We start from the raw sequence: 27,818 nt of genomic DNA on the forward strand, positions 1-27,818 counted from the left end.
TGTGTGTGTGTGTGTGTGTGTACACATGGCAAGGAAAGAGTGGGGGGGGGTTTCACTAGGTGGTTTTAGGTGAGATGGGGGGATAAATGGGTGAGTGTGAGTGGAGTTTACAGGTGTCAGTGATGGTGAAAGGGGGTGAGTGGCTGTGGGAGGGATGCATGGGGGTGAGTGTATGGACATGTTCTCATGTCCCATCTGCCCTGGGTCAAAGCCCAAGTCTGAGAGTAGGTTCCTCCCAACTCCCCTGTAACTGCTGGATCCCAGGGTGCCAGAGTGGATGGGAGCAGCCCCCTTGTCACCCAGAATCCCTCCATCCTCAGCTTCCCAAGGAGCGGGGCTAGTGTCAGAAGCTCTGCACAGCAGGGGCTCTGCTTGCGTCTTTTAAAAAGGATTCAGCCACACGTTTGTGCTGCCCCGGGAGTCTCTGCCACCCATGCCAAGCCGAGATCAGGGTTTCCAGCCTCATTTCAAATCAGGAAGTAGTTCCTGAATCCATACTGCATGCAAGGCCCTGTGAAGACAAGAGTGAAATAATCCCAGCCCTTGAGCCTACAACAGGATGCTGCTAGGAAACGCTGTGGTGTACAGAGCTCTGGCCTGCAGTCAGGGAGACCTGAGTTCAAATCCAGCCCTGACACTTGGAAGCTATGCGACCCTGGGCAAGTCACTTCACCTCTGCCTGACTCAGTTTCCTCATCATGGTGAGGCTCAGATGAGTTGCCCTCTGTAAAGCCCTTGCAAAGGCTGCTACCTTAAGCAAGCTCCATGTGCGGGAAGACCAATGACATTGTTACTCCTGAGGACACAAGGTTGTGAGGAGAACCCGGGGAGGTGACTAACCTAGGTGAGATGTCTTGTCACTGTGACAACGCTACGGAACAGTCTGCTGCTGTTATTCTGAAGGTGGGCTTGCCAGGCAGTTGTGTAAATAAGTCACTCAAAAGTATTCAACTTCTCTCAGATCGTGGTTTTCAGTCTCAGGGCCCATCTCACCCAACCCCCTCACTTTACAGCAGAAGAAACTGAGGCCCAAAGTGGGGGGGGGGGGAGTTACCTAGAAAAATAGATTCAGAGCTGGAGATCTCATCTAGGTTAAAACCCTCAGGTGAGGAAACTGAGGCTCATAGAGATTAAGAGACTAAGCCAAGCTCTAGGTAGTAGGCATCTGAGGTAGGATTTGAACCCGGGTCCTCTGACTCTAGCATCTTGCCCTTTTATTGATGCCTTTTGTCAGCTATGTTCCCCCCACCCATCAACCATCAAATGGAAACTTTCTTCAGTGCCTGGGGCCTCCTCTCCCTAGAACCACCCCTGTAGCCTTCTAGGCATGGGGCATCCGCAATAAGGCCCACCCTCTTCTCCCATGGGTGAGTTCCTCTAGAGCCTCCACTTTGTGAAGGGGCCTGGGCTGACCTTTGTTCCCCTCCCCTGTTCCTAGCTACTGGAATTCAAAACCAGATGCCTTCTTTCCCCTCCCCCTTTCAGCTGCCGTTTAGCTGTCTTCTTCCATTAGAGTGTAAGCGCTCTGAGAGCAGGGACTGTCTTTGCTTGTATTGGTGTCCCAGGTATATAGTACAACTTAATAAATACTTCTTTCCTTCCCTTCCCCTTCCTTCCTTCTTTCCTCCCTCCCTCTCTCCTTCCCAACTCATCTCTCTTCTGGTACCTTCGTGGGTTTCTCCATTCCTAGGCTGGACTTCAGCTTTCTCTCTGTGATCAGTCTGGCCACAGCCACTCGTGCCTTGGCCTTTTGTTCTGTTTTCTATATTTGTTCTCTATCTGGCTCTGCCTCATTTCATCCTAATCCTTCTTAAGGCCTTTCCCAGACACCTTTGCTGGTAGGCATGCAGGCTTTTTTGTCTCCATCTATGAAACCAAAAAGAGAACATTTTGGTAGCAATTAATTGAATTAGCCTTATCTACTAGGAAACTCCCTTTTGTGAATTCAGACATGACTTCTTTAATAGGTTAAATTAATGCAATTTTAATGTCCATTATTAAATGGGTTCTTCTTTGTGTATTAAAAACAAATTCAGACCATTGGAGCTTGTCACCCAGAATACTCTGCATTTATTTTGAGGACGTAATGAACAATATCCTGTAGCAATTCTAGTCAGCATGAGAGATGAGGCAACAAGAATCTGGGTCCTGATTATGGGAGGCGTGTTGGTACAACTCCAGTCCCGGTCACGTTACTGAACGGCGTCATGGGGTCTGGCCATTGGCCGAGTCACTTTCCTGTGCCTTGGTTTCCTCAGCTGTCAAAGAACAGCTTGAAGTAGATGGTTTCTAAGGCCCTTCACAACACTGAGATCCTCTAAGTCGTCCAATGGAAGACTTAGGGAAGAACTTTTCCTCGTTGATGGGAATACTGAATTACCGAAGGTTGACTTGTCCTTGTTCCAGCCAAGTGTATTAATGGTATTTTAGGGACCCCAGAATAGTCTCTTGATGTCAAAAGCCATGACCTTCATTTTGTTTCTTCCCAATAAAGGGCGCTAAGGGCCTAGGTCGGTACCTGTGTACATATATGTATCTATTGCAAATGCTCAGTAAATATTAATTCAGTGAATTAATCAATTACCCATCTCTACCACAAAACTGAACTTCCTTCTTTAGGAATTCCAGAAACAAGGGGCAGCTAGGTGGCGCAGTAGATAGAGCACCGGCCCTGGAGTCAGGAGGACCTGAGTTCAAATTCGGTCTCAGACACTTAACGCTTACTCGCTGTGTGACCCTGGGCAAGTCACTTAACCCCAATTGCTGCACTTTAAAAAAAAAAAGAAAGAAAGAAAAGAAATTCCAGCAACAAAATTATCTGGGGTTTTTGTTGTTATTGTTGTTAGTTTGTTTCTAAAAAGCCCCCCGCAGTATATTCCTTCATCATCTTCAGGGCTTTTGAATAATTTCTATTTCACAGTCAAGTGCCAGTTTGCCCTAACCAATTAAATGCAATGGGCCACAAAAGTGTTCTCTGCTTATAAATGAGATGCCCCACAATCCCCCTGCAAACACACAGTTCCCGGAACCCACCATGTAGTCCACGGTGAAATGTGGAGGGCGGGTGGGCTAGCGGGGCAATCAAGGATCCACACAGTGTCAATTAAATCGGAAGAGAACCCTGGAGGGGAGATGAGCACATCTTAAAATATAATCAGGCACATACCACAGAGATAGCAGAACCTGCGCACGTAGCTAACATAAAAGCTAAATCGCATTTTAATATTAATTGCAGCAAAGACCATGTACCATCCACAGCCAAGGCCGGAGAAGAATCTGCCTGGCAAAACCAGATCCTTTGACTCAGTCCTTGGCATCAGAAATAATTTGAGTCTTCTGATCTCAGTAAAGAGGAGAGGGACAGGGGCGGCTAGGTGGCCCAGTGGATAAAGCACTGGCCCTGGATTCAGGAGTACCTGAGTTCAAATCCAGCCTCAGACACTTAACACTTACTAGCTGTGTGACCCTGGGCAAGTCACTTAACCCCAATTGCCTCACTTTAAAAAATAAAAAATAAAAAAATAAAAAAAAGTGGTTTAAAAAAAAAAAAAGGGGCAGCTAGGTGGCGCAGTGGATAAAGCATCGGCCTTGGATTCAGGAGTACCTGAGTTCAAATCCAGCCTCAGACACTTGACACTTACTAGCTGTGTGACCCTGGGCAAGTCACTTAACCCCCATTGCCCCGAAAAAAAAAAAAAAAAAAAAAAAAAGAGGAGAGGGACACACGTTAACCTGTTTTTGTGTCTGTGTGTTCCGTGATGACAAGTGATCCTTTAGTAGAGAAAAAAGCCAAGGTTGCAGCTCTGTGAACTGAGGTTGGCTTCATAATCCTGTTGTGTTAAGTGTAAGCATTTGTTCTTCATTTTTCTAAGACCTGTACCCGGATGCAGGTGTCATTCTATCAAGGTGACTGAGCCCGAATCCCTGTTCTGAAGATGTGAATCAAGGTGGCCAACTGATAATGCATCCACCAGCATTTATCAATGCCAGGCATGTGCTGGGTACTGGCTATACAAACACAAAGAATAAAACAGCCTCTGCTTCCAAGGAGCTGACAATCTATTGGGAGTGGGTAAGGAACCAGTAAATACATGCATAAGCAGAGAGGAATAGAACTGGGCCTGTCATTTCTTCAGGATAGGGAACTCCCTCCACCAATATAAGTCAGCACACTGTGATTTTAGAGACTTATCTGGAGTGATGAAAACTTAAAATAATTTGCTCAGAGTCTCACAGACAATATGAGATGGGGAGCGCTCGAACCTGGGTCTTCCTAGCTCTGCAGTCGCTACCCCGACATTGCATCTACAGGGTGTCCCATGTGTCTCAATGCCGTTTTAAGACTTAATAGCTAAAAGAAATATGCCTTAAGAGAATAAATTTAAGCCTCAATAGCTTAAGACTTCACTGTGACGTTTTGGGACACCCTGTGTAAGTATATACAGAATAATAAATATAAAGAGAATAAACGCAAATAACAAAGGAGTCATTCAAGGTCGTTTGGGAGCTAGAAGGAAACGATGTCCTCTTGGTAGTGGAAATATAAGTAGAGTGACAATGATGGCTTTAATTCCCCTTCCCTGCTGTGAATGCTGAGATTCAGAGATGGATGGGAGCAAGGACGAGTGAAGAAAACGTAGACAGGGAGGGGGAAACTGAATCTGCTCTTGGGCGCCCTGGGCAGGGGACAACCTCCATGGGCCTCAATTTCTTTTGTGAAATGGGGTTAACATTAATTGAATTAGCCACTTCTGCCTTGCAGTGGTGTGTGTGTGTGTGGGGGGGGGGGTTGGTACATTTTTTGACGCACCACACAAGTATGGGTTGTGATTTTGTGACCGTATTAATCATCCCAAATGAACGTTAGCCATGAGCCTTAAATAGTTGTGTTCAGGGGCAGCTAGGTGGCGCAGTGGATAGAGCACCGGCCCTGGAGTCAGGAGTACCTGAGTTCAAATCCAGCCTCAGACACTTAACACTTACTAGCTGTGTGACCCTGGGCAAGTCACTTAGCCCCAATTGCCTCACTAAAAAAAAAAAAAAAAAAAAAAAGTTGTGTTCAGACATCAACCCATTGTTCTTTCTCTTCCATCCCAGAGGTTAATTGTTGATTTTAAAGTGGGGTAAGTTACAGATTCCCCAAGGTCAAACTGTCCCTAATATTGAGAAGTGGGCCAGATTTGACTCTAATTCAGGGGTTGTTATACTAGGGTCTATAAACATATACATATATAGTTATATAATTAAATGTATAGCTATAGAGTTAAATGTATAGTGGACTTGCTACTCCAGTCCACATTCATGGTCCTGACTCAGGAAGGATGTGCCTGCCCTGCCCTACCCTGCTCTGCCCGGTGCCTGGTCTTCCTTAGCCTGTATGTGAACATCCTGAAAATTAAATAGCGATCCTGTATTTTCTACTTTTATTTCACTCTGTCATGGATCCAGTTCTGGAACTGAATTCTGTATTTTATAGCCTAAGCCCTTTCTTTGTCGCTGAGTGAAGAAGCTCGTGAGTTCAAAAGTTCACTCTTCCTCTCTCACACTTAGATGCCAAAGCTTATTTTCCTTATTGATCACCTTTAATTAAAGAACAACTCGGAGCCAAGTTTCGAGGTTCAATACCCTTGTAAAATGCTTTAATTCTAAGGGAACTGTGATCCTAGCTCCACCTGCAAATCACTGTGTGCCAAGGAAACTTGTTCTCCCTCATCATTTCAGCTCCTGAGTAAGTCCATGCCATCTGTGTGGCATCCTTGTGAGCACCCAAGCTGATCCGGCCCCATCTCTGCTTATCCGTGCCCAATGAAAGGTGATCCTAGCTCATTCCTAGGAGCCAGTGAGTCTTCATCTCTGGTCCACTATTGCGATGTGGCATGGGCTCATAAAGCCCCAAAGCATCCCTCTAAGAGAGAGGGGGGTGGTCCTGATCCCATGTGTGGTGCCCTATTTCCTCGGTATCACCAGTTAAGTTGCCATCACCCCCATGATGCTGCTAACCTTATGACCAATTGTATTACTTCTCCACCTACCCTGTCCTTTTCTTTGTTCTATGCTTATAAAATTGAGTCGCATCATCAATTCTTGGTCTGGCCAAATTGGGGCAAGCCATTGACCCTTTCTAACACCCCTGTTAATAAATGTTATCTTGCTTGGAGAAAACCTGCCTCAGTCTACCTTTGTTGAATTTTACTCCCAAAAGGATCGTCCTGCATGTTGGAGTTTGGAGACAGGAGGAAGAGAAGAGGTAGCAGCTGGGGGCCAGGACAAGGAGCAGGCAAGAAAGACAGTGAATATGGTCCAAAGTCCAGGCATGGCTAAACTGAAACCATCCTAGATGCTAATGGAATGTTTCCTTCCTTCCCGTGCCTGGCCTTTACATACACACACACACACACACACACACACACACAGAGAAAACAACATGCCTTTTCTTTAAAAAATGCTTTTAATTTTATTTTTTTCATAAAGTACAGGTTTGAATGAAATATATTCATTCAATAAATAGAATAGCAGCAAGACCTTCCCAGTCACCTCCCCTGCCAGCCCAGAGGATGTGATCTTACACTGGGAACTTGTACCAGAAACAACGTCATCTTGGGTCTGATTCAGCCCCGAGGGCCGGAGGGGACACTCCAGACACACGCAGGCGCCTCACGATCTGAACTGGGGCTTGAGAAGAGGCCTGTGCTCAGCACCAAACCTTTTCTTGGCACTGGCGGGTCCTGATTTCTCCTGTGCCCCACTGGTGTCAGGTTCCCCTGGAGACCCGTAACACCTGGAAGGCAAAGCTGTCTTGATGGTAGAACCTCAAGGGTCTCATCTAAGTGCCATAGATATTTTTCTGTTCTTGCCTGGCTGCCCTCCCAGTGACTGCCTCGTTGCCCTGGAGGGTCCAAGAGGACTTTAACCCCTGGCACCCCCATGCTTGGCAGGGACCGCTGGGCACATACACCCCTTCTCCACGGCTCCCTGGCCTCGAGGTAGCTGGTGGTCCCTGGGTAGCTCTCCTGTCACCTTCCCCCTATGAAACATCAGTAATCCTCTGTCTGGGCAGCTGGCATACCTGCTGAAAACTGGAGTGCCACCAGTGCCCCCCGAGCCCTGGCCGGGATACGGACAGGTGAGTCTGGGCCCAAAGAGAAAGTCGTTTTTTAGTGCCTACACAACGGCCAAAGCTGGAGCTGTGGACCACGACCTTCCTCTGGGGGGAGGGTGCCTCGGCAGGGATTCCCATGGGCTGCAAGGCCAGCCCTGGCCTTCTGGGAGTCTGGGTGGGTGGGGATGGGAGGCTGACCCTTCCTTTGCAAGTGCCTCTCTCCCTGCCATCCGGGCTCCTCGCATGGCTGTGGAAATATGGACGCAGGTTTCTCTAAGTGCTTTGCCCATTCTCATTCAAAGTCTGTTTTAGCCACCGGCTGGATAGAAAAAGGAAAAGCTGCATTTCTGTATAAAAATGCGGTTGGGGGGTGGGTGGCCTGGATTCTCCCTCTAAGCCACGGCTGTCCAACCTCCATTTGTGTCCAGAGAGGCCACTGTGGTCCGCGTCGGCAGCAGAGTACAGGGTCCCGCTCCAGCCGACACTCCGAGCCTGCCACCGAGCCTGCCAATCTCCTCCTCCCCCGACTCGTCCTCTTCCCTCTTCCTCTTCCTCCTGCGCTGACGAGCTCGAGCTGGGGGCCTTTGCAGATCTGTCAGAGTGGCGCGTGAGATGGTACTTGGTCAGGTAAGCCTTGGAGCACTTCTCACAGACGTAATCCCGCTTGCCCTCGTGAGAGTTGAGATGCTTCTTCAAGTGATTTGTCCTCAGGAAGAGCTTCTCGCACTTGGGACACTTGATCTGCCGTTCTCTGGGGAGGACAGTGGAGAAAGCCCGACGGTGGAGGCGACCGTCGGTCCGCCCTGACCCCTGCTCATCCCTACTCCCACAAGTGCACAGAGCCAGCGCCCCGCCCCCACTGGACCTGCGACCGTGGGCCAGTCACCACCCGCAGAGACCCGACTTCCTTATCTGTAAAAGGGAGCGGCCGCCCTGCCCCCCGTACCCGGGCTCCGACCTCCCCCATTTCATAGCGGGAGAGGCGGGGCCCTACGTACTGTGTGTGGATGAGCACGTGCTGCTTGAGGTCTTGCCGCCGCATGAAGAGCCGGTCACAGTAATCGCACTTGAGGTTCTTCTCACCGGTGTGGATGACCGTGTGGGACTCCAGGTGAGCCTTCTGGGTGAAGGACTTGTCGCACAGCGCACACCTGTAGTTCTTCTGGCCTAGACGTGGGCGGCCCCGAAGAAGAGCCTGTGAGCCCGGCCGCCGCCACCTCCCCCCACCTCCCCCCCCCCCCCCCCGCGCGTGCCCGCGGGCGCCCCCTCACCTGTGTGTATCTTCAGGTGCTTGCGCAGGTTGCTGGGGTCACTGAAGGCCTTGCTGCAGAAGTCGCACTTGTGGGGCTTCATGCCCATGTGGCCCATGAAATGCACATGGAGCTTGGAGGGCGAGATGAAGGCCTGGGGACACATGGAGCACTTCCACTTCCTCTCCTTGCTGTGGTTGGGCCCCCTCCGCGCCGTGGCGGGGCCGCCGGGGCTCTGGCTCGGGACGTGCTGGTGGATGTGGCTGCTCAGGTGGGCCTTGAACTCTGAGTACGAGTTGCACTCCTTGCCACAGTTACACACATGCACGTCTGGGTGCTCAGGGACCCCCTTGAAGTAAGAACCATGTGGGTTAGGCCCATCCGTGCCCCCGGACCCTAGGCCCACAGACACCATCGACAAGCCCCTCTGGCCCAGTCCGTCCCTTGGACAGGAAACTACGGCCAGCTTTCCCCCAGGACACCCTGGCCAGAAGGGGCGACTGACTGACAGGAAGCAATTCCTCACCGCAAGTCACTTAACCCCAATTGCCTCACTAAAAAAAAAAAGAAGAAAAAAGAAAGAAAATGAACTTCCAAGATCTCCCTGTCACTGTCCCCTGGGGGTGGGGGTGGTCTCCTGTTGGGAGAAATCTGAGCCTCGACCTTTTCTTTCATCTGAGACCTCTCCACACTTTGGAGCCACGCCACCTCCCCAAGGTTGGGGCAGGGAGGGACACCCTAACTGTGTGGAGGGAAACGGGAGGGCCTCAGGTGGCCATAAAGGGCATCCAAGAGGAGGCTGAGTTCTGCTGACAGAACCGGGCCTCTGTGCCCCGGCTTACCCATCTGCTGGCATAATCCCGGCTGTAATAAAAAAGCAGTTCGTTTTCCGGAGGGGATGTCCTGGGAGGTACAGAAGTAGATTTTTTCCATCGTGAGGATAAGCAACCAGATTTTGTTCTTCACGGTCCTGTAACACCAAACATTTGACAACGGGTCAAGCTTGGGGATTTGGAAATGTCAAAAGCACTGCCTCCGAACAGTGATGGTGTACAACAAGCCAACATCCCGAGGCTTGGAACCCTGAGCCATCGCACCATTCCTGTGGGCTTCCCCACAGTCCACTGATGGCATTTTTACCTACAAACAGGATTCCCCCTTGGGAGAGCAGTTCCCTGACTGGTCAAGTTGAACCCTGAGCCTAGCCTATCTCTGGAGGAAGGGCATGTCATTGGAGAAGGGGTGCTCTGATGAGAACCCTCAAAAAAAGGGGGGAAGGGAACTTGCTGCTCCTCCCAGACCCAAATCTGCTCCAGCTGAGACGCTCAGTGTTTGAATCATCACAAGTAAAACCAACCAAAAGAATGGCAGGCCAGGATCCCCCAGGATCCCCCAGGACCCCAGGACCCAAACTATCATATCCACATCTGTAATAGCAACACACTGTTACACGGCAGAAAGAGAAGGGGAAGACCATTGTACAATTAGGGATGAAGGATAGGCCTGAGGCTCTTGTGAGGAAGAAGTCCCACCAAGGATGAGAGAGACAATATGGAGACATCAGCCAGGGAGGGGAGAAGAGGAGGACAAAGGGGAGATTCCCAACTCGGGGAACAGAGGCAGTTCTGTCATGGGCTGGAGAGAGAGAGCTGCCTGATGGCTTTTGGGGGCAGGTACCCATGGCTTAGCCAAGCTCCCTCCTGCTGGGAATTCACCTGGACACAGGTGAACCCAATCCAAGAAAAGCTTGCCCATGTTTGTGATGGGCTGGACAAGAGACTAAAGACCACAAGGGCAGAGGCTGTGTTTTTCATCACTGCTGCCTACTGTGGACAAAGGATATGGAAGAGAAAAATATATCTGGGAAATGGACAGCTGGCTGAGGTGGTGTCTGAAAACTGGGGGTTGTGACTCCTGAACCCTAGCTTACAGAAGAGGGATGACAGATCCCTGGTTAGAGATGAAGCTTCCCGCCCCCCCAAACAAGCCTGCACAAGGATGTATCTGCAGATGCCTCACACATGGAATCAAATAGGAAGGAGTGGGGGAGAGTATGACTTATGTACACTTCCCAAGTTAGAGACCAGTCAATCAATAACCATGAAATACCTCCTGTGGTCAGGGCAGTGCGCCCGAGTGCTGGAGATACAAAGAGGGGCCGAAGATTGTCCCTGCCCTTGAGTAGCTTACAAGTCTGATGGCTCAAAAGACAGGAAGAAGTAGCGGCCGACACCCCAAAGCTTACAGGAAACATAATCCCCAGCAAGGAGCCGGTTTTAAAACAGGCTCAGTAAAAGGGGAGGTGAGGAAATAGCATCCTCTGTAAGAAGGCGGGACTCCTGTGAGTGCGTGAGGAAATCAGGCCCCAGAGGGAGAAGCTGGAGGGGGAGCCTTCGGGTGACAGTCATGGAGGCAGGAAAAATGATCCCGGTCCCTGGAGGAGAGGAGGTTGTGGAAGGGAAGAATGAAGCCTTTGTTGAACACTGCCCGCCTCTGTGCTGAGCCCAGAAGGTCCCTGTCCTCAGGCAAGCTCACATTGTAATGGGGGACACAACTTGCATGAGAAGCAGATGAGCACAAGAGCAAAGCAGAGTCCAGTACAAATGGAGCACTGCCGAGGCTCAGGAAGAGCCGAGTGAACCAAGAAAGTGAAGACAAGAGAAAGGGAGGACAGAGAGGAACAAGGCCTGCCCGGGGAGAGGTGGAGCTGCTGACCGGGGAACGGGAGAGGCAAAAAGGGGCCACCCCGCTCTGGCCTCTGGCCTCAGGAAAAGCTGGTCCGGGCGACCACGCCCACGACGGAAAAGGAGGGAGAGAACAACAAGGCCCGGATTTGTGGCCCATGAGCCCGACTGTGATTCCCAGGAAAATCCCAGAATGGGTCATTGGAGAGATGGAACCAGGGCCTCCCCAAAGCTGAGCTGGCTGCCCTGGGCACCCTGTGACATAGCATAGACCTTGGCAAAGCTTTAACTTAGCGTTGTGGATAGAGGTGGATCTAAATCTGTTGAGAAAATGGTCAGATGGAGGCTGAAGCAGGGGATGGGGAATGGTAAAGGATCAAGGTCTCAGGGGGGGAGCCTCGGCTCCCAGGGTCTGAGCTCCACCCTGGTCTGGTTAATATTTTGATTAATGACTAGAAGGAAAGCTCAGATTGCTACCTAAGCATGCGTATCAAATTTGCCTGTAATACAGTGTATGACAGAGCGTCCAAAAAGAACCTGAAAAGCCTGGGGTAAATTGGACAAGATGAAATTAAATAGGGATCATTGTAAAGTCTTGCACTTGAGTTGAAAAAAAAACAAAACCACTTTACAAGATGAGGGAAGCATGCTGAAAGAAGAGTTCAGAAAAAGATCTGAGGGGCTGAGTGGCCTGCTCATGAAGAAGCACTAAGAGATGGAGACCAGAAAGCTAATGCAATCCTGGGCTGCATGAGGAGGCACAGCTTCCAGGAAGAGGGAGGTGACCACCAGGACTCTGTTCTCATCATACTCATCCAGAGGACTGTGCTAAGGTTTGGGCATCAGTATAAGGACATGGACAAGCAGGAGGATGTCCAGAGGAGGGCTACCAGCATAGAGAGGGCCCAGAGTCTACGTCACGTGAGAATCAGTTGAAGGAATGGGGCAGGTCTGGGCTGAAGAGAAGACTCCAGGGGAGGGGAGGAGGGTGGGATGGGGGAAATTAACTCCACACCCCCCCCCCTCCCCAGGATGGGACATGGAGCCTGGAATCAAATTTTGCTTCCGTACCTGTCCTCCTATGAAAAAAACCAGCTCAGAGAAATACGAGGGAAAACATAGCACCAGTTTATTTGTCCCGAGAACAAGCAGGCACGAGTCATGTGGAAACGCCTTGCAAAGAAGGAGCTCCAAGACTCCCTCTTTCTGAAGGCATATAAGGTTTTTGCTCAAGGGTTACAGATCTTATCGGTACAGGAGGCTATCAGTTTTATTAGCATGATACAAATCAACTTAAAAGCAAACACTCTAACAAGAATGTATGAAATGCAAATCATTTAACAATTCAACTTAAAAATAAAATGATATAATTCAAAAGAGGGGGTTTTCGAGAACAAGGATGCTCAGATGTTTTTACAAGGATGGTTCTAATAGACAAAGTGCCCCTCCATGAGCCACAAAGTCTACTTGTTATTCTAAGGAAGGAGATCAGTAGGTAGGGACTTATTTGCTTTCCTAGACATTTGGAGAGACAATTGATACCTAGCACCCAAATGACCTGAGGGTTTTCCTACACCCACTAGCACATTGTCTGGGTTCATCTTGGAGTTCTGTTAGAGGGCATTTTGATCTTCTTAATCCAAGGTTTCATAAATTCTTCAGGATAATAAATCAGCTCCATCAAATCCAGGTGGTTTATATATTAACAATCGCCCCTGTTGGTCAAGGGGTCAGTCTCACTGACCCCTGCAGACCAAGCAGCTTCTGTTTGGAACCTCACTTTTATAGGAACACCATTTGATAATTCCAGTGCCAGCAGGATGCCTCCATGGACAGCAAGAAAGAAAAGGAGAAAGGAGCAGGAGGATGATGGCACCAAACAGGAGAGAGGAAATGATCCTTGCAAGTCCTGCAGGGAAGAAAGAGAGGAAATCAGAGGCCTCTGTGCCCCGTGTCCTGAGCCTAGAGGGCAGCTCACACAGGTGGTGGATATCATCAACTATTTATTGGGACAGGTTTGCATAAAAACAACACTCCTCCTTTAGAAAAACACAGACTCGGGGCAGCTAGGTGGTGCAGTGGATAGAGCACCGGCCCTGGATTCAGGAGGACCTGAGTTCAAATATGGCCTCAGACCCTTGAGGACTTATGAGCTGTGCGACCCTGGGCAGTCACTTAACCCCAATTGTCTCATCCAAAAAAAAGAAAGAAGAAAGAAAGAAAAGCAGACTCCACCTTGTGTGGCTCCCTCTTCAGTGCTACCCAGCAAGGGAGTTAACTTGCTCCTTAAGGTGGGGAGATTGTCTGCTTCCATGCTGTGTGAGAGCTCAAGGGAAAGATTTCCAAAGAGCTGTGACTGTTGAACCAAGGCAGCAGTAGAAGCTGCTCCAGACCCAACTATTCCCAGGAAGGCAAACAGAGGTATAGGTAGAGGCAAAAGAGGGTTTTGGGAAAGAGGTAGGGTCAGGGGAGATAATATGATAGGAAGGAATGAACTAGGGTGCAAGTGCTGATCCAAAGGGGAGATCCTGTTAAGACCTGGAAAATCTGTGAAAGGGTCAGATAGACACGTGGAGGTTCACTGAAATGTCACAAGAGGGATCCCTGTCACAGGGGTGCTAATCCATAAATCAGAGTGGTTGGCCAGGCTTCTGTCTGTGAACAAGTGGGTATACAAGAGCCAGCAGGAGGATAGGTTCAAGAGGGTTACAGCCCTTTGACTAGGGGTCTGAGCAGGTATGGAGTCACATGAGAGGGATTAAGCATTGTCAAAGTTGGGGGGGGGCAGACCTGGCCATGAAGAAAGCCCCTACAAATAAAACACCAGATACTAAAACCAATCCCACCTGTAGGAGAAATCGACAATAAGGTTAAGAGCCATGGAGTGACCTGACAAGGTGGATAAGAGACAGCAAATGAGGGTAAAGGGGCAGAGTCCTTGGGATGCCGAGTATACTCGACCCTGGTCTGGGGCCTTAGGAATGCAGTCTCCTCTAAATGTTGGCTACTTCTCATCCTCGGGGTCCTGGGTAAGTTGTCTTTGGCAGCTGTCCTTCGCTTAGGGCCTTGGGCGAGCCAGGGTCAAAGCTCCCCACTGGGCTGGGCAGTCCAAGCTGGCTCAGCAGCCCTTCTTCCAAGTCTGTGATACGTATCCAGGACTCAATCCCCAGGAGCAGTGGTTGTCAACACCACCTGACACGGTCTTGTGCACCTGGGCTTATGAGAGTCTTTATGGACATGTCTTTTCCTATAGACCCAATCGCCTTATTCAATTAATGTCTCTCCTGCTGATCACTATGAATCAAGAAAAATGATGCATCCAGAATATCTCACACAGATAGTGAGTATGAGACAGTTTACTTAAACCCCTAGAAAGGATTTCTCTCTCTCTCTCTCTCTCTCTCTCTCTCTCTCTCTCTCTCTCTCACACACACACACACATACACACACACACACACACACACACACACACACACACACACGCCCCCTAAGGGAATTTCACATTCACCCTTAAATCAATATTAATCTTTTAAGAGTGGTGGAGTTTGTTAACATTATATTGCTTCAAAACGTATGTAACTTCAAGATGTGTATGACCTTCACAAATGATAGACAATAAACTTAGGTGAAATTCACTCTGCCTTATAAGTAGGCTTGAAATTTTCACTCCCATTTCACCACACAGAAAAACCCTTATACTGAGTTGAGAAGAATTTATGACTAGATGGTCCCAAAATACTAATAGATTTACAAAGGAGATTTTACAAGGTACTTTTTATAATCACCAATTTTCCCTTTTAAAAGTATCTCATCAAATATTTAATCAAATACTTGGTTAAAACAATAACTTCAAATAGCTTAGTTAACAGTATAAGTTCCTAGTTACAGTACTTCAGAACACGTGGTTAGCGTGTTGACAGCTTCCTAACCCATTCCCTTTTTAACAATAGTCTTTTTCTAACAACATCAAGATTATAAGAGAAATTGCCTTCCTACCATAGCTTAATACAATTTTTTTCCAAATTATACATTATAAGAAAATTCAGAAAGACAATACCTTAAAACAGTATTAGGATTTTTTTTAAACTTGAAACAAAACCAATTAATTACCAATCAGGTGTTCTTAATTTAGTTGCATGTGCTTTTTGTAGTGGGCCTAGGGTCAGTCAGAAGGTACTTTCCCGTGAAGAACAAAAGTTAGGCAACTTGCTGATGTGTGTTCTTTCTGTGAAGAACAAAACGATTAGTCAACTTGCTAACGGGGCAGATGTGCCTCAAGGGTACAAGGAAGGCAGATGCCACACAAATCAACAACAGGAGGCCAAATGTGCTTCCTGAGTGACTACAGCCAGGAGGTGGCAATGACCAGGAGCTCAGGAATGTAACCAAAACTGTTTCAAGTATCCCCCACTCAAAGCTGTAATTTTACCTTTTTGAGTCTTCCCCATTCTACCTTCTATAAAGGCATTTTCTTTCTTCTGGCTTGGAGAAGATGTGGTCTTAAACTTCTCCCTCGGCCACATCCTCTTGTGCCAAAGTGAAAACCTTACACTATCTCTGACTGGAGTGTGTGTGAGTATAATTCTTTAAATTAGGCTATCCAAGAAGCAGCCTACGCACTACATGTCGGTGCCGAAACTCAGGAGACAGGCTATTCCTCGCCACTACACCCTTAAGTAAGACTCCTCCCATGTATTTTCTCCTTCACACCTGACCCCTGTCCCTTGCTGGTGGCCTCTGAAGGGAGGCTGGTCTTCAGTGCCAAGTGAGTGGCGTCTTCCTTGCAAAAGACTACACTTGTCGTTCAGACCAGAGTGTTGGGGGATGTTCCAACCAGTGTTTGAACTCTCAATTTCAATATCTGCTTGGACATAGGGACAATATCTTGGTAGTGGCCTAGCCAGCCCTACTCCTCCCAGGCAAGGGGCACGGAGAGTATTCCGAGAGATTCTCCTTTGGGGCACATTCTGAACAAGTGGGATAAATTCGACCTTACAGACCTTAAAATGAACTCTTCTAAGATTTGTAAGGTCCAGGTACTCCATATCACTCTGACATGAATAAGGATGGCACCCTGAGCTAAACTAGGTTTAAGCCATTTTGAACTCCTGTATAGTCAACCATTTCTCACAATGGATCCTCTTCTTGATCCAAAAAGTTTTTAAAGGAAAACAGAGAGTCTTTTTCTCTCTCCTTCTTTCTCTTCCTGATGCTGACTGAAGCAGTGGGGGAGGGGGGGAAGGGAAAGTGTTGAGAGAGAAACTATATATTCAATGAAGTGAAGATTATTTGAGATATAATTGATAAAGGCAAGTAGAAGAAAGTAAGAGAAGTATCAGATCAGAATATGAAAGAAACAGGACGTGTGAAGTTTTAAAGGGGATTTAATCAAAGTCCACCAGAGGGATATGTATATTGAAGGGAAAGCAAGAAAGTTTAAGCATGTAGGAGTGAGAGGACCATGGGCAGAAAGAAGTCGTAAGCTGTTTCCACTGACAGTATGAACAGAGAAGTTGAGAGTAAACCATTTGTAAAATTTTGAGAAAAAGAGAAAAATGATGAGCTTACTGTCACTTTAAAGATCCAGCAGTAATGGTCTGCAGTTGCATGGTTATCTAGAGACAGGTTTGGAAGCTATGCCAATGCAGAATTTCAAGGTGAAGGGAAAAAAAGCTTTCACTTTGGAAAAGAATTGGTACTTAACCCTTTCTTGGCTCATGAATGAGGAAAGGTCTGTGTGAGTCAGGGAACAACCAAAAAAAGTAACTGAGTAAAAAATTGAAAAAAACAAAACATTAAGATCAAATGAGTGTGTGTGTGTATACACACACACACACACACACACACACATACGCACAAACCATCAACCCCTCCAACTAATCCCCCATCTCACACTAAATGTAGCTCCTTGGATAATTTCCTCTGGTGGGTCAAGAAGGCAGCTACTCTCACTATCGCTTGGGTAGGCTATATAGAGCATGATGCTATATTAACTAACCTTACCTTAGCTATAGAGTGACTCTCCAATGAAATGGCATCTGGCCTACAAGATTTGCAAGAATCCCTTGACTTACTGGCCAGTGTAGTAATTAGACATTAGAATAGCCCTAGATTATGTGGATTATTGCAGTGGAAGGTAGGGTGTGTGTGGTCCACAACACATCTTGTTGCATGTCTATACAAGGAGGGTTGAGACCCAAGTACACACACAGTCTCCATGACATCTCATTGGATGAAGGACACTCATGAGCAGCTCTTCACTCCTAACTCGGGATCCTGGGGTTCCTGGATTCCCTCTTGGTTGGCCCTCTTTCTCCCTATGGTAATATTTGTTCTTGTCCTTTTGATTTCTGGCCCTTGCCTCTTTAACCCTTTGGTAAAGTTTGTTTCGTCCAAGCTCAAGGCTTTCAATCTTATGCTAGCAACAACCCCTGCCTATACAACTCTTCATCCTCTGGATCAGGCCCACAAGGACATCTACTCCTCCCCTGAGGCCTAGGGACATCTCTCTGACCCTGTTCACCTTGAAGCAGTTACAGAAGATCAATCTTCACCCTACTTTCCCATATGTGTGTGTGTGTATATATGTGTATATATAGATATAGATATAGATATGTATAGATATGTATGTATGTATGTATAGATATGTAAGTATGTACATACGAGACAGGGATTCAGATGTGCTTCTTGAATGACTAGATCCAGGAGGTGACAATGACCCAGGAGCTCAGGAATGTCAACTGTTTCAAGTATCCCCCACCCAAAGCTGTAACTTTCTGTTCTGGAGTCTTTGCCATTCTGCCCTCTGTAAGGGTACTGTCTTTCTCCTGGCTCAGAGAGGATGGGGTCTTACCCTTCTCCTCTTGGCCACATCCCCTCACTCCATCTCTGATGGGAGTGTGTGAGAGTGTAATTCTTTAACTGAGGATATCCAAGAGCCAGCCTACCCATGACACTTTGGCTCTATACCTTACACAGAAAATCACCGACCTAACATTTGTCCTATGCCAAGCACTTCACAGTCAAGTGATCCTCGCAAGGCTCCTGGGAGGTCAGCTCTATTATCATCCCCTTACAGAAAAGTAACCTGGGGCCATACAGCTAGCAGATTTCTCTATGCCAAATAACAAATCTTTTGAATGGTGTCTTAATTTACCATAATAATCCTAATAGAAGAGCACACTTTCAGACCATGTTATTTCCTTTAGGGCAGATTTTAGCTTAAATCAAATCAACTGTGGATTTATAGTAGCTACTGGAAACATCTTCATTTCTATGGCCCAATCCCCTGCATTTGTAAAAGAAAAATATGATCATTTCTAAATCCATATAATACCTTTGTTAAAGGCATATGGGACCATTTCCCAGCTAGGGAGCCAGGACCTCTGTGAAAAGGTGCAGGGTTTTTCTTCTGTTGCAATGGCTTTTCTGTCTCAAGGCTTTTGTGGCCTGCAGGTAAAGGAACTTAAGTAATTTGGCCCGATGTTCGATAATTCTCAATTTGAAGAGCACCAGGAGATATTCAAGATTCCATATAAGCACATTAACCAATAACCAATCTCTTTACCAGATCCAACATTTTTGTAATATGAGATCTAATGTCTTCCTAGACATTTATCCTAAAAGGTGGTTAGATGTGATTAAGTAAATGATTCTCTAACCTTACTAGCTGGAAACTGAAGACAAAGGCTGAAAGTCATTCTTAGGACAGTATGGCCCAATGGTCAGAGACTGGTTTGGGTTTGTTTGTTTTTTAAATAAAAATATTTTCTTTGTAATTTCTACCTCTTAACTAAAACCACATCAATGTACTTTACTGAGCATGTGGCTAGATCTTTTTTTTGGGGGGGGGGGGTGAGGCAATTGGGGTTAAGTGACTTGCCCAAGGTCACACAACTAGTTAACTGTCAAGTGTCTGAGGCCGGATTTGAACTCAGGTCCTCCTGAATCCAGGGCCACTGCTCTACTACACCACCTAACTGCCCTATGGCTAGAGCCTTAGGCCCTAAGGCCTTAAAGGCCTTAAAATACAGATGAGGATATTTTAAAAGGTTCTTGCTATGCCCACTTCACAGAAAACCATTATTACTATTACAACAGTCTCTTAAAAATTAAATCCATTAACCCAAAAGAATTTAAAGATTCACATTCTAACAATATCTCTAATACAGTGAATTATTAAACTGTTAGGCACTTTTCTTTTACATATTACAAATCACATAACTGCGGTAACAGCTTAAAACTATACAGATTTTCCTGTTAAGGCATAATAACAATAATTGAGTAGGAATCTCATACAAGTTATAGCAATACACCATATAAAAGGTTACCTTTAAATTGATGAGTACTTTGAGTTTGTTATTATTCCCCAAATTTTTAAACTAGACAGCCCAATCAAATTCAGTTACCTTTTTGATGATTTCCTGATGACACAAAACTTTTTCCCTGTTGGTGAGGCCTGTTTAGCTTTAAAAACAAGCCAGGAGGGCAGCAGCTAGGTGGTGCAGTGGATAAAACACCGGCCCTTGGATTCAGAAAGACCTTCGTTCAAATCCAGCCTCAGACACTTGACACTTACTAGCTGTGTGACCCTGGGCAAGTCACTTAACCCTCATTGCCCTGCCCAAAAAACAAAAACCCCACAAAAAAAACAACAAAAAAAGTATATATAAAAACAAGCCAGGGAACCTCATATAGGAAAACTTTTTATATATAGTCACTGAAATGGCCTTTTTTTTAGTTGGAAAACATTTTAAATTAGTCTTTTCAGGGCTGAATTTACAGACATAAATTTATATTTTAATGCCACATTCAGTTTCTAATTAGTTTGCAAGGTACACATAAACATTTTCAACAGAATGTTGAACACATGTAAGAGACAATCCCACATCAGACACATAGACGAGGCATGATCTCGCATTGGACACATAGACACGCATGAAACACAATCCCAAACAATTTTTATTTCCTTGATGCTTCCTTTCTCAGTCTTCCCATCCCCCACTGTTGCTCCCTTATCAGGGAAGAAGAGAAGGGAGAGAGGAGAAAGAGAAAACTTTCTTTGCCTTTTAACTTTTCTTTAAGATCACCTGATTTAACCTGTTAGACAAGTCAAAGAAGTTCCAATAGGCCAATTTAATTTGCCAGTAGTCAATTCTAACCGTTTTTTACAATATTTGTGCACATCAGAACCATGTTTCTTAACCATTTGCGATGCAACAGATCTATAAGGGGGCTCAGCCAAATTAGCTAATTTAGAATTTCTATATCCTAACCTTTTACCCTGAGGGAATTGATGATACCTTTGAGAAATAGCTTGTGAAGGCTATGGTCCACTGAGAGCTCCTGAGCTTCTTCGTGGGACAAGAACTCAAACTAATAGCAAGAATTTGAGGTTTGAGCTGAAAACTGGAAAGGCATTTTCACCTTGCAAGTCAGAATCTGTAGCTTATTGGGGAGAAAACCTCCTTGAGGCGCCTGCCACAACCTATGTTCCAGGGTGAATTCCATTTCCAATTTCCAATCAACTCTGGGTCACAGCACCATTTGTGGAATCAAATTTTGCTTCCGTACCTGTCCTCCTATGAAAAAAAAACCAGCTCAGAGAACTACGAGGGAAAACATAGCACCAGTTTATTTGTCCCAAGAACAAGCAGGCATGAATCATGTGGAAACTCCTTGCAAAGAAGGAGCTCCAAGACTCCTTCTTTCTGAAGGTATATAAGGTTTTTGCTCAAGGGTTACAGATCTTATAGGTGGGGGGGGGGCTATCAGTTTTATTAGCATGATACACTTCAACTTAAAAGCAAACACTCTAACAAGAATGTATGAAATGAACATCAGTTTAACAATTCAACTTAAAAATAAAGTTATATAATTCAAAAGAGGGGTTTTTCAAGAACAAGGATGCTCAGATGTTTTTACAAGGATGGTTCCAACAGACAAAGTGTCCCTCAGTGAGCCATGAAGTCTACTTATTATTCTAGGGAAGGAGATCAATAGATAGGGATTCGCTTTCCCAGACATTTGGAGAGACAATTGATAGCTAGCACCCAAATGACTCTGGGGTTTTCCTGACACCCACTAGGATACTGTCTGGGTTCAGCTTGGAGTTCAGTTAGAGGGCATTTTAATCTCATTAATCCAAGGTTTAATATTTTTTTTTTTTGCCTAATAAGCCAGCTCCATCAAATCCAGGTGCTTTCTATATTAAGAAGCGCTATCTGAAAGTATTTGAAGGGCCCTCCTGGGAGGAGGGATCACACCTGTTCTTTCTGTCCCCTGAGGGTGGAAACAGAAGCAATGGGTATAAATTGAAGAAGCCACACGCCCAGGAGTCTTCAAGCAGAGATCGAATGGCCAGGCAGGGGTCCCTGCCAGCTCTCCCAACCCTGAGATTCTGTTCTGTCACATTCCGACTTATGAAAATATACTCTAGGATAACTATGGTTTTCTTTACTAACTTGATAAATTAGAAACATAGTTCACATATCAGGGGAATTTTGTTTAGGTTTACGGTGAATTTAACCAGCCCCTCAAACTGAGATCTGGGGAAAATTACTATTATGTTGTTGTTATCCTGAGATCCATCCTTTTCCCCCGCTCTGTCAGACTCCTAAAGGGTGTGAGCCAAGTCATGTGATCATTTCCAGCCCTTTAAGGCACCTGCTTGTTATCCAGCTTGGGCTGGACCCTTCCCAAGTGGGACCCTTGCTTCTCTTCACCAAGTAAACAGAGAAACCAGCTTGGGCTGCCTCCTCCTCAGGGGGTTATTCTGTCCTTCTCCCTCCTTGTTGAAACTAGGGGTGCCTTGGTCTCCACAAGGAAGACAAAACCAGGGGCATCCCATTTGGGATGGTTCTGATTTTTTAGCCAAAATTACTACGGGCAGTTGTTGCCCATCAGGCAATTCGCATTCCTTAATTGACAGAGAAGGGTGTGAGCATCCACAGCTGAAGGCCAACCCACCTACCACTTTGGATCGTCTTACCTTTGCCAGGGGGAGGTCTCAATTAGGTACTGTCAGGCCAATCAGAAGGAAGACATACCTAGGTGTAGAAGACCCTGTTGGCCCTCACTCAGGGTCTTTGGTCATCCAGAGAGGCCACTGACCAGCTTATTGGTTAGTGCCAGTCTTAATAATAAACTGATCTTGCTCCTGCCCTGGTTTTTGGCTGAGGTGCCAGGGCAACCATTTTACTAACAGTATACGTGTCACTGTTAATAAAATGCTCTCTTGCCCTGGAGAAAACTCTGCCTCAGCCTCGTTTCTACTCACTACAGATTTGGGGGTTCGTTAAGGATGAAGAATCTCTCCTTTCTTTGGGCCCTGGTGGACATTTCCCACCTAACTGGAGTATTTTTCTTCTGGAGAATTGTGGTTGTGACCACTCTCCCCTGAAACTCAAGATTTCAGGCAAGGAGGTAAGTTCCCTAAAAGTTGCAACTTTGTGTATACATTTGGAAATAACTGACACTAAAAACCCAGGTATCTTTGCTGAACTGCCTGTGAAGGGAATTGAGATTCCTTTCAAAGAAGATCTCTCCACTCAGTATTGGGAGATAATGAGGGGGTTGATTTGGCTATGTACCAATTTTTGGCACTCTTCCAAGCTTACAAAACTGAGAAGTATTTTTAGCTAAAAAGTGGTTATCAGTTCATTTTCTTCGGTGAGCTCCAAAAATTTTTGGAGAATTGAGATATTTCTAAGATTTCTAGCCAGAGAGTTGCAAAATCTCCTACTGGTATTTTTTTTTCTGGGGTGTGAGGTGGTAGGATGGGTGTGTTAGCTTGGGGAATTGAGAAGACTTACTGAACCATCACTATCTGGTCTCCTGGCTGGGGATCTGGGGGAATGGAACAAACTGATTTGTATCCCACCATTGTCCTAAAAGGGATCTGTCTTTTTATGTACGTAGTTGAATGTAAGTGTAAAGCAAGCCACTTCCCCCACTCATGGTCTGATCAGCCTGGGGAATATGGCAATAACAGCATGCTTGTCTGTTCTAGCTGTAGTTTCATCCATTTAATTTATTTAATTTGAAAAATTGCTTTGAGTTGACTTGTCATTGAGTAGATTAGGTTTTTCTAAGTTGTTACCCAGGGCTGAAAGAACTCAGAAGCCTCCCCAGCCCTACTGTGCCTCAACAGAAGCAGAGGCTGCTGCAGGCCTCCTGCCCTGAAAGGCTGTCGTTGAATGATTTTTGTGATTACTAAGAACAGCTTAATGGTTTTTTTTTGAGGTTTGTCCCACAAAAACCTCTTCCTATACTGTGGCTGGGAGTGTGCAGTGGAGGTCTGTCTGGATAGGAGGGCAGATAGGAGCTGGTGCTTTCATCTGCTAGAGTATCTCAGATTTGAGACTAATCAAGCAATAATTCAACAGTGTGTTATAGGTAGATTAATGAAAGTCACTTGAGTTGAATGTACGCTATAGCTGAGGAAGTAAGTTTAGTAAGTCATTGGTTTGGACCAACAACTTTTTGTGTGAAAGGAAAAATTCAATTCTAAAGATAGTCTGTGGTATTACTAAAACATAGAGATTTTAGGAATTGAGCAAGTACAGTTTTGAAAAAAAAAAAAGAAAATGAAGGATATATGAGGTGTAAGGAAGGTTTCTGACCTCCATGAAATAAGGAGGGGGAGAGGAAGAAGCTCACCCCCACCCCATCCTCTACCCTGTCTCTTACCCCCAGGGAAAGTAATGAGGGGGACAAGGCCTTGGTCAGGTTTTTTGAGTGATTTCAAAATAGAGAAAAATTCTATAGAGTTGGGAGTGCCAATGTGTCTAAGAATTAACTAAGTGATAACACCGAGTTCTCAATCTTGAAGACCGTCAGAACATTTTTTACATTTTTAAATGTCAGTAGCAGTTATAAAACCCAGATTTGATTTGGTCAGAAATATGTCCTGAAACTAAATCAGAATGTGATCTAAGTGTTCCTCTATTAGGATAATTGTGGTAGATCAGAACTCAAAACAAGACTGCCACTTTTAAATCTTTGGCAGTAGATTAGCTGGCAAATGAAAATAGAGAGATTCAATCTATCATTTATAAAAACAGATCCAGGTGTGACAGACCCTGTTCTGGTCTTATTTTAAAGAAGATGTGGTCTCCTAGTAGAATAGCGATAAACCAGAATCTACTATTTGGCATGGGCCGGGAAAACCTGAGTTACAATTCCATTTAGGAAATTTAATGTCTGTGTGATCTTAACAAGTTGTGTTACTTCAGTTTACTAATCTGAAATGCCTAACATAAATCTGACGATTTATTGTATTCGAAAGAGCATTAGAAAAGTGAACTTTTTTTATTTTCAGAAAGCTGATGTAAATGTTTGATAACCATTATCATTATTTTTTATATTTCTAAATAGTTATTTGTGAAGTTGTTAAGCAAGGATCTCTTTAAGGGTCCTTGTCTATGAAAAGAAGAGCCCCAAGATCTTACTAATTCTAACAATTTAAAGTACAGTAATTTAACTTTAGTTGAGAACTAGAAATTACAAAGAGGAAAAGAGATTCAATTCATATATACTTGTTATGCCACACCACTCTAAGAGTTATGAAACCGTAACTTAAGTGAAGTTAGATGAGGTCTGGTAGGCAAGCCTATCCACCTTTCAGGATCTTTTATAAGAAACTCTTGTTCAGAGTACGTCATGTGGGACCTCACCCATATCATACATCAAGTACTATATAAAGTTGGCTCTTGTGATTTTCAGTGTTCCATTTTAGTTGTGACTTATGGAACAAATCAGGAGTCAATGTATTGACTCTCTGCCTTCTTGTTGATGTTGTTTGTCCTTGGTTCTCGAAGAAGATCATGACATCAGGGTGACGTCGTGACTTGCAGTGAAGTGGATTTAAGTGAGACAGGACTGTACAAAGTCACCAGCCTCACCCTCTCATCAGGAGCCATCCAGGTCCAGTGGCAAAATAGTCATCCGATCACCTGGCATCTCTGCCCTCTATAAAAACTCCCCAGGACACTGGCCTAATGAAGAAAAGGGCCATGCCATGCCATGCCAGAGTTTTGCCTGACTCTTTGGAGCCTTTTGCTTGGGCCCACAAAGTCCCATCTCCCTCCCAGCCCTCCGCTTGGGAGACTGGAGGGAGCAGTGGCTTCTATCATTTAGCCCCCGGGGCTTTGAGCTAATCTACTGAAAGTTTTAATGTGAACTGGAAGAACCTTACACTGTGAGCCTTGTAGATACCAACACTGTTAGAAAAAATGGGTTTCACTTGTAATCTGGACATGGTTTTAAACTCGGTCGGCCAAAAGCTGCTGAATATTCTATTAGGATTTAACAATGTTTTCTTTTATAAGAGGTTTGAGATTGACTTTGGGCTCAATGATCAGTTGGTTTCAGCTCTGCTGGGAATACGGTATAAGGCTCTACAATGTTTAAACCTGAGAGCTGGAAGAACTAGCTTCACACCCAGTTAGACTGGGAAGTTTACACATCTACTCGTTTGAAGCAAGTAAGTTCCACCTAAATTTACTTTGAGTTATTAAAGCCACATCTTAACTTGGTTGTGATGTGGGGTGGAATTAATAGACCAGATTGATGGTGAGTCGTCCCAAAAGAATTACAAGACTCAGTGACTCAGTTTCCCAAGTTTTATTGCAATACTGTAAGTGACCACAGGGAGGGCACCATGGAGGTGTCTCTCAAATAGGGGGAGAAAAGAGAGTTATATTTATGGTGTGGACAAACTGATTATCAGTCTCATTATAATAATCTCCACCTTAGGGAGGTACAGGGGAGGGCCTATCCTAATGTGGAGTTCCTGAGGTCCTAAACCAACCCCTGCAACAAATACCTTTTTCCATGGAGGTGTGTTTTGGGGTTTACCCATCATACGGTGAATCTGGGGACAAACTTGGTCTTTTCTGCGCATGTTACCTCAACTTGCCAAGGTCAGAGTGCCCCCGTGCTTTTCATTCCCAGGCCCAGTTTCTGGGTATTAACATTTATCAATTAAGATTTCTATAGCTTGTCTGTTTTTGTTGTAGTTAAGGTTTCTATGACCTGCCTCTGTTTTTGTTACGAGTGGTGATTAATGTGGGTAACAAGAGCCTAGACCCTGACTTGTGATAATGAAGGCCCAAGTCTTAAATTATCCATTAATCCCTTTCAGAACTGGGATCTGTAGGTTATAGCCCCTCTTGGAGCTCAGACCCAAATTAGAGCCTGGGTCTTAAGTTTATCTATTAACCTTTTCTTTGCCTCCTATATCAGTAGCAAAATCTCTCCTGTTCTGCAGGTATACAAATGATCCTGTGAACTTGACAAGCCTATCCTTTTAGAAGAGAGGGGCAGGGTGACCCTAGCATTATGACCCAGACTTCAGCCCTGCCCCCAGTCTGCTCTGCTTGCAATGACTGCTGTTGCTCCCAGGCTCCCCCATATCTTGAGAAACTCCAGAATATAGTTACTGAGAAAATGAGATCACTTCTTGTAATCTTAGCACTCTCTTACCAAGTTTATATTGTAGCATCAGTACAAAAGATGATTTGGGATTAAGGAATTTATGAAGTTACACCTGGAGTCTTCTCTATTGAAGTTAAATCTTCAAATCAACCTAGTCTTAACAGACTTCAGTCTTAGGGACTTAACACGTCTGCTGGTAAATATCAGATCTCTACCTGGCTTGGGCTGGCTCCTCCCCAGGGGGTTATAATGATTTTATAATATTATAATCATATTATTATAGCTGGTATTATTCTCAGTCTGATTCCAGGTATGACAGCTGGGAAATGTAGATGAGCCAATGAATCACAAGGCCAGCAGCCCAATGGGGAGGGACTGATCTTTGAACTACTACAGTGGATTTCTGCCTCAGGAAAGAGTCAGGAGACTCAGCATGGGCCAAGGTAGGACTCTCCTGAGTGATCACACCCAGTGATATTTCCTCTTGAAGAGAAAATGTTCTTGCCTGGCTGCCTGGATAACCTCTGTCTGGAGCTGACACCCAGCTGGGGGAGCATGCCTCCCTGATGACAGCTGGCATAACTGTGGCTGGTGGTCAGGAGAAGATAGCAGCACAATCTTCAATCTTTAAGAGACGAATGCTGGAGCACATCTAAGTTGTTTGACCTGAAGCTGTAGTCCTCACTTAAAAAATACTTTGTCACCTGCCCACTAATCTGTCGTCTGTTCAAGTATAAAGGCAGGCCCTTGTCATGAGCGGATACACGGAGCATGCTCTGAAAAGTGAGCAGCTGACATAAGCGTTCTCTTAAACGTTTAGAGAGAATTCTACAGCAGGGGTCTGTGGGTGCAATCTTTATTTTCGCTGGAATGTGCTTAATAACTAAAATGTTTGATTATAGAGAACTCATGTATAGGACTAGATCCTTAGCAGCATCTCCTCTTCCTAAGGGAGGGAATGGGCAGCTAGAGGGAATACCTGGATTGAAAAGAAGGTTTTTTGTGAAAGCAACAAGATCAGATGATTTTATTACGTCAAATGTAAATGATTCTAATGGGATACAAATGCCTTGAGCACGTTCTAATAACAAGTTCTAAAAAATGGGTTCAGAATTTTATATATATGCAGGTGCATTGTTCACCCTCGGCACAAATCAGTCACTTTTAAGAGGACTAAGTTATCAATTCAGTTGTTATTTGTTTCCTAAATTTATCAATATAATAATTGGTCAACTTTAATCACAGGGCAGTCTGAGAAAATAAAACTGCAGTTTTTCTTTGTGGGGCTTGAATTTGATGTGAAGAATGAAAGATGAAGGTTAAAGTCCAAGGTTAAAGGACAGTGCA

General features: G+C 45.4%; 1 protein-coding gene across 1 annotated transcript in view; it reads right to left on the reverse strand.

The window, feature by feature from the left end:
- Positions 1 to 6,458: 6,458 nt before the first annotated feature.
- The window catches only part of PRDM4 (PR/SET domain 4), a 37,129-nt gene continuing 15,769 nt past the window's right edge, over positions 6,459 to 27,818 (reverse strand). Inside the window, 6 exon segments of the mRNA XM_043968501.1 lie at positions 6,459 to 7,850; positions 8,098 to 8,266; positions 8,371 to 8,698; positions 9,192 to 9,245; positions 9,247 to 9,276; positions 9,278 to 9,319. Of these exon segments, the coding sequence (XP_043824436.1) occupies positions 7,373 to 7,850; positions 8,098 to 8,266; positions 8,371 to 8,698; positions 9,192 to 9,245; positions 9,247 to 9,276; positions 9,278 to 9,319 (1,101 nt within the window). The 3' untranslated portion in view covers positions 6,459 to 7,372.

The sequence above is a fragment of the Dromiciops gliroides genome, chromosome 5 (assembly GCF_019393635.1).
Source record: "Dromiciops gliroides isolate mDroGli1 chromosome 5, mDroGli1.pri, whole genome shotgun sequence".
NCBI lineage: Eukaryota > Metazoa > Chordata > Mammalia > Microbiotheria > Microbiotheriidae > Dromiciops > Dromiciops gliroides.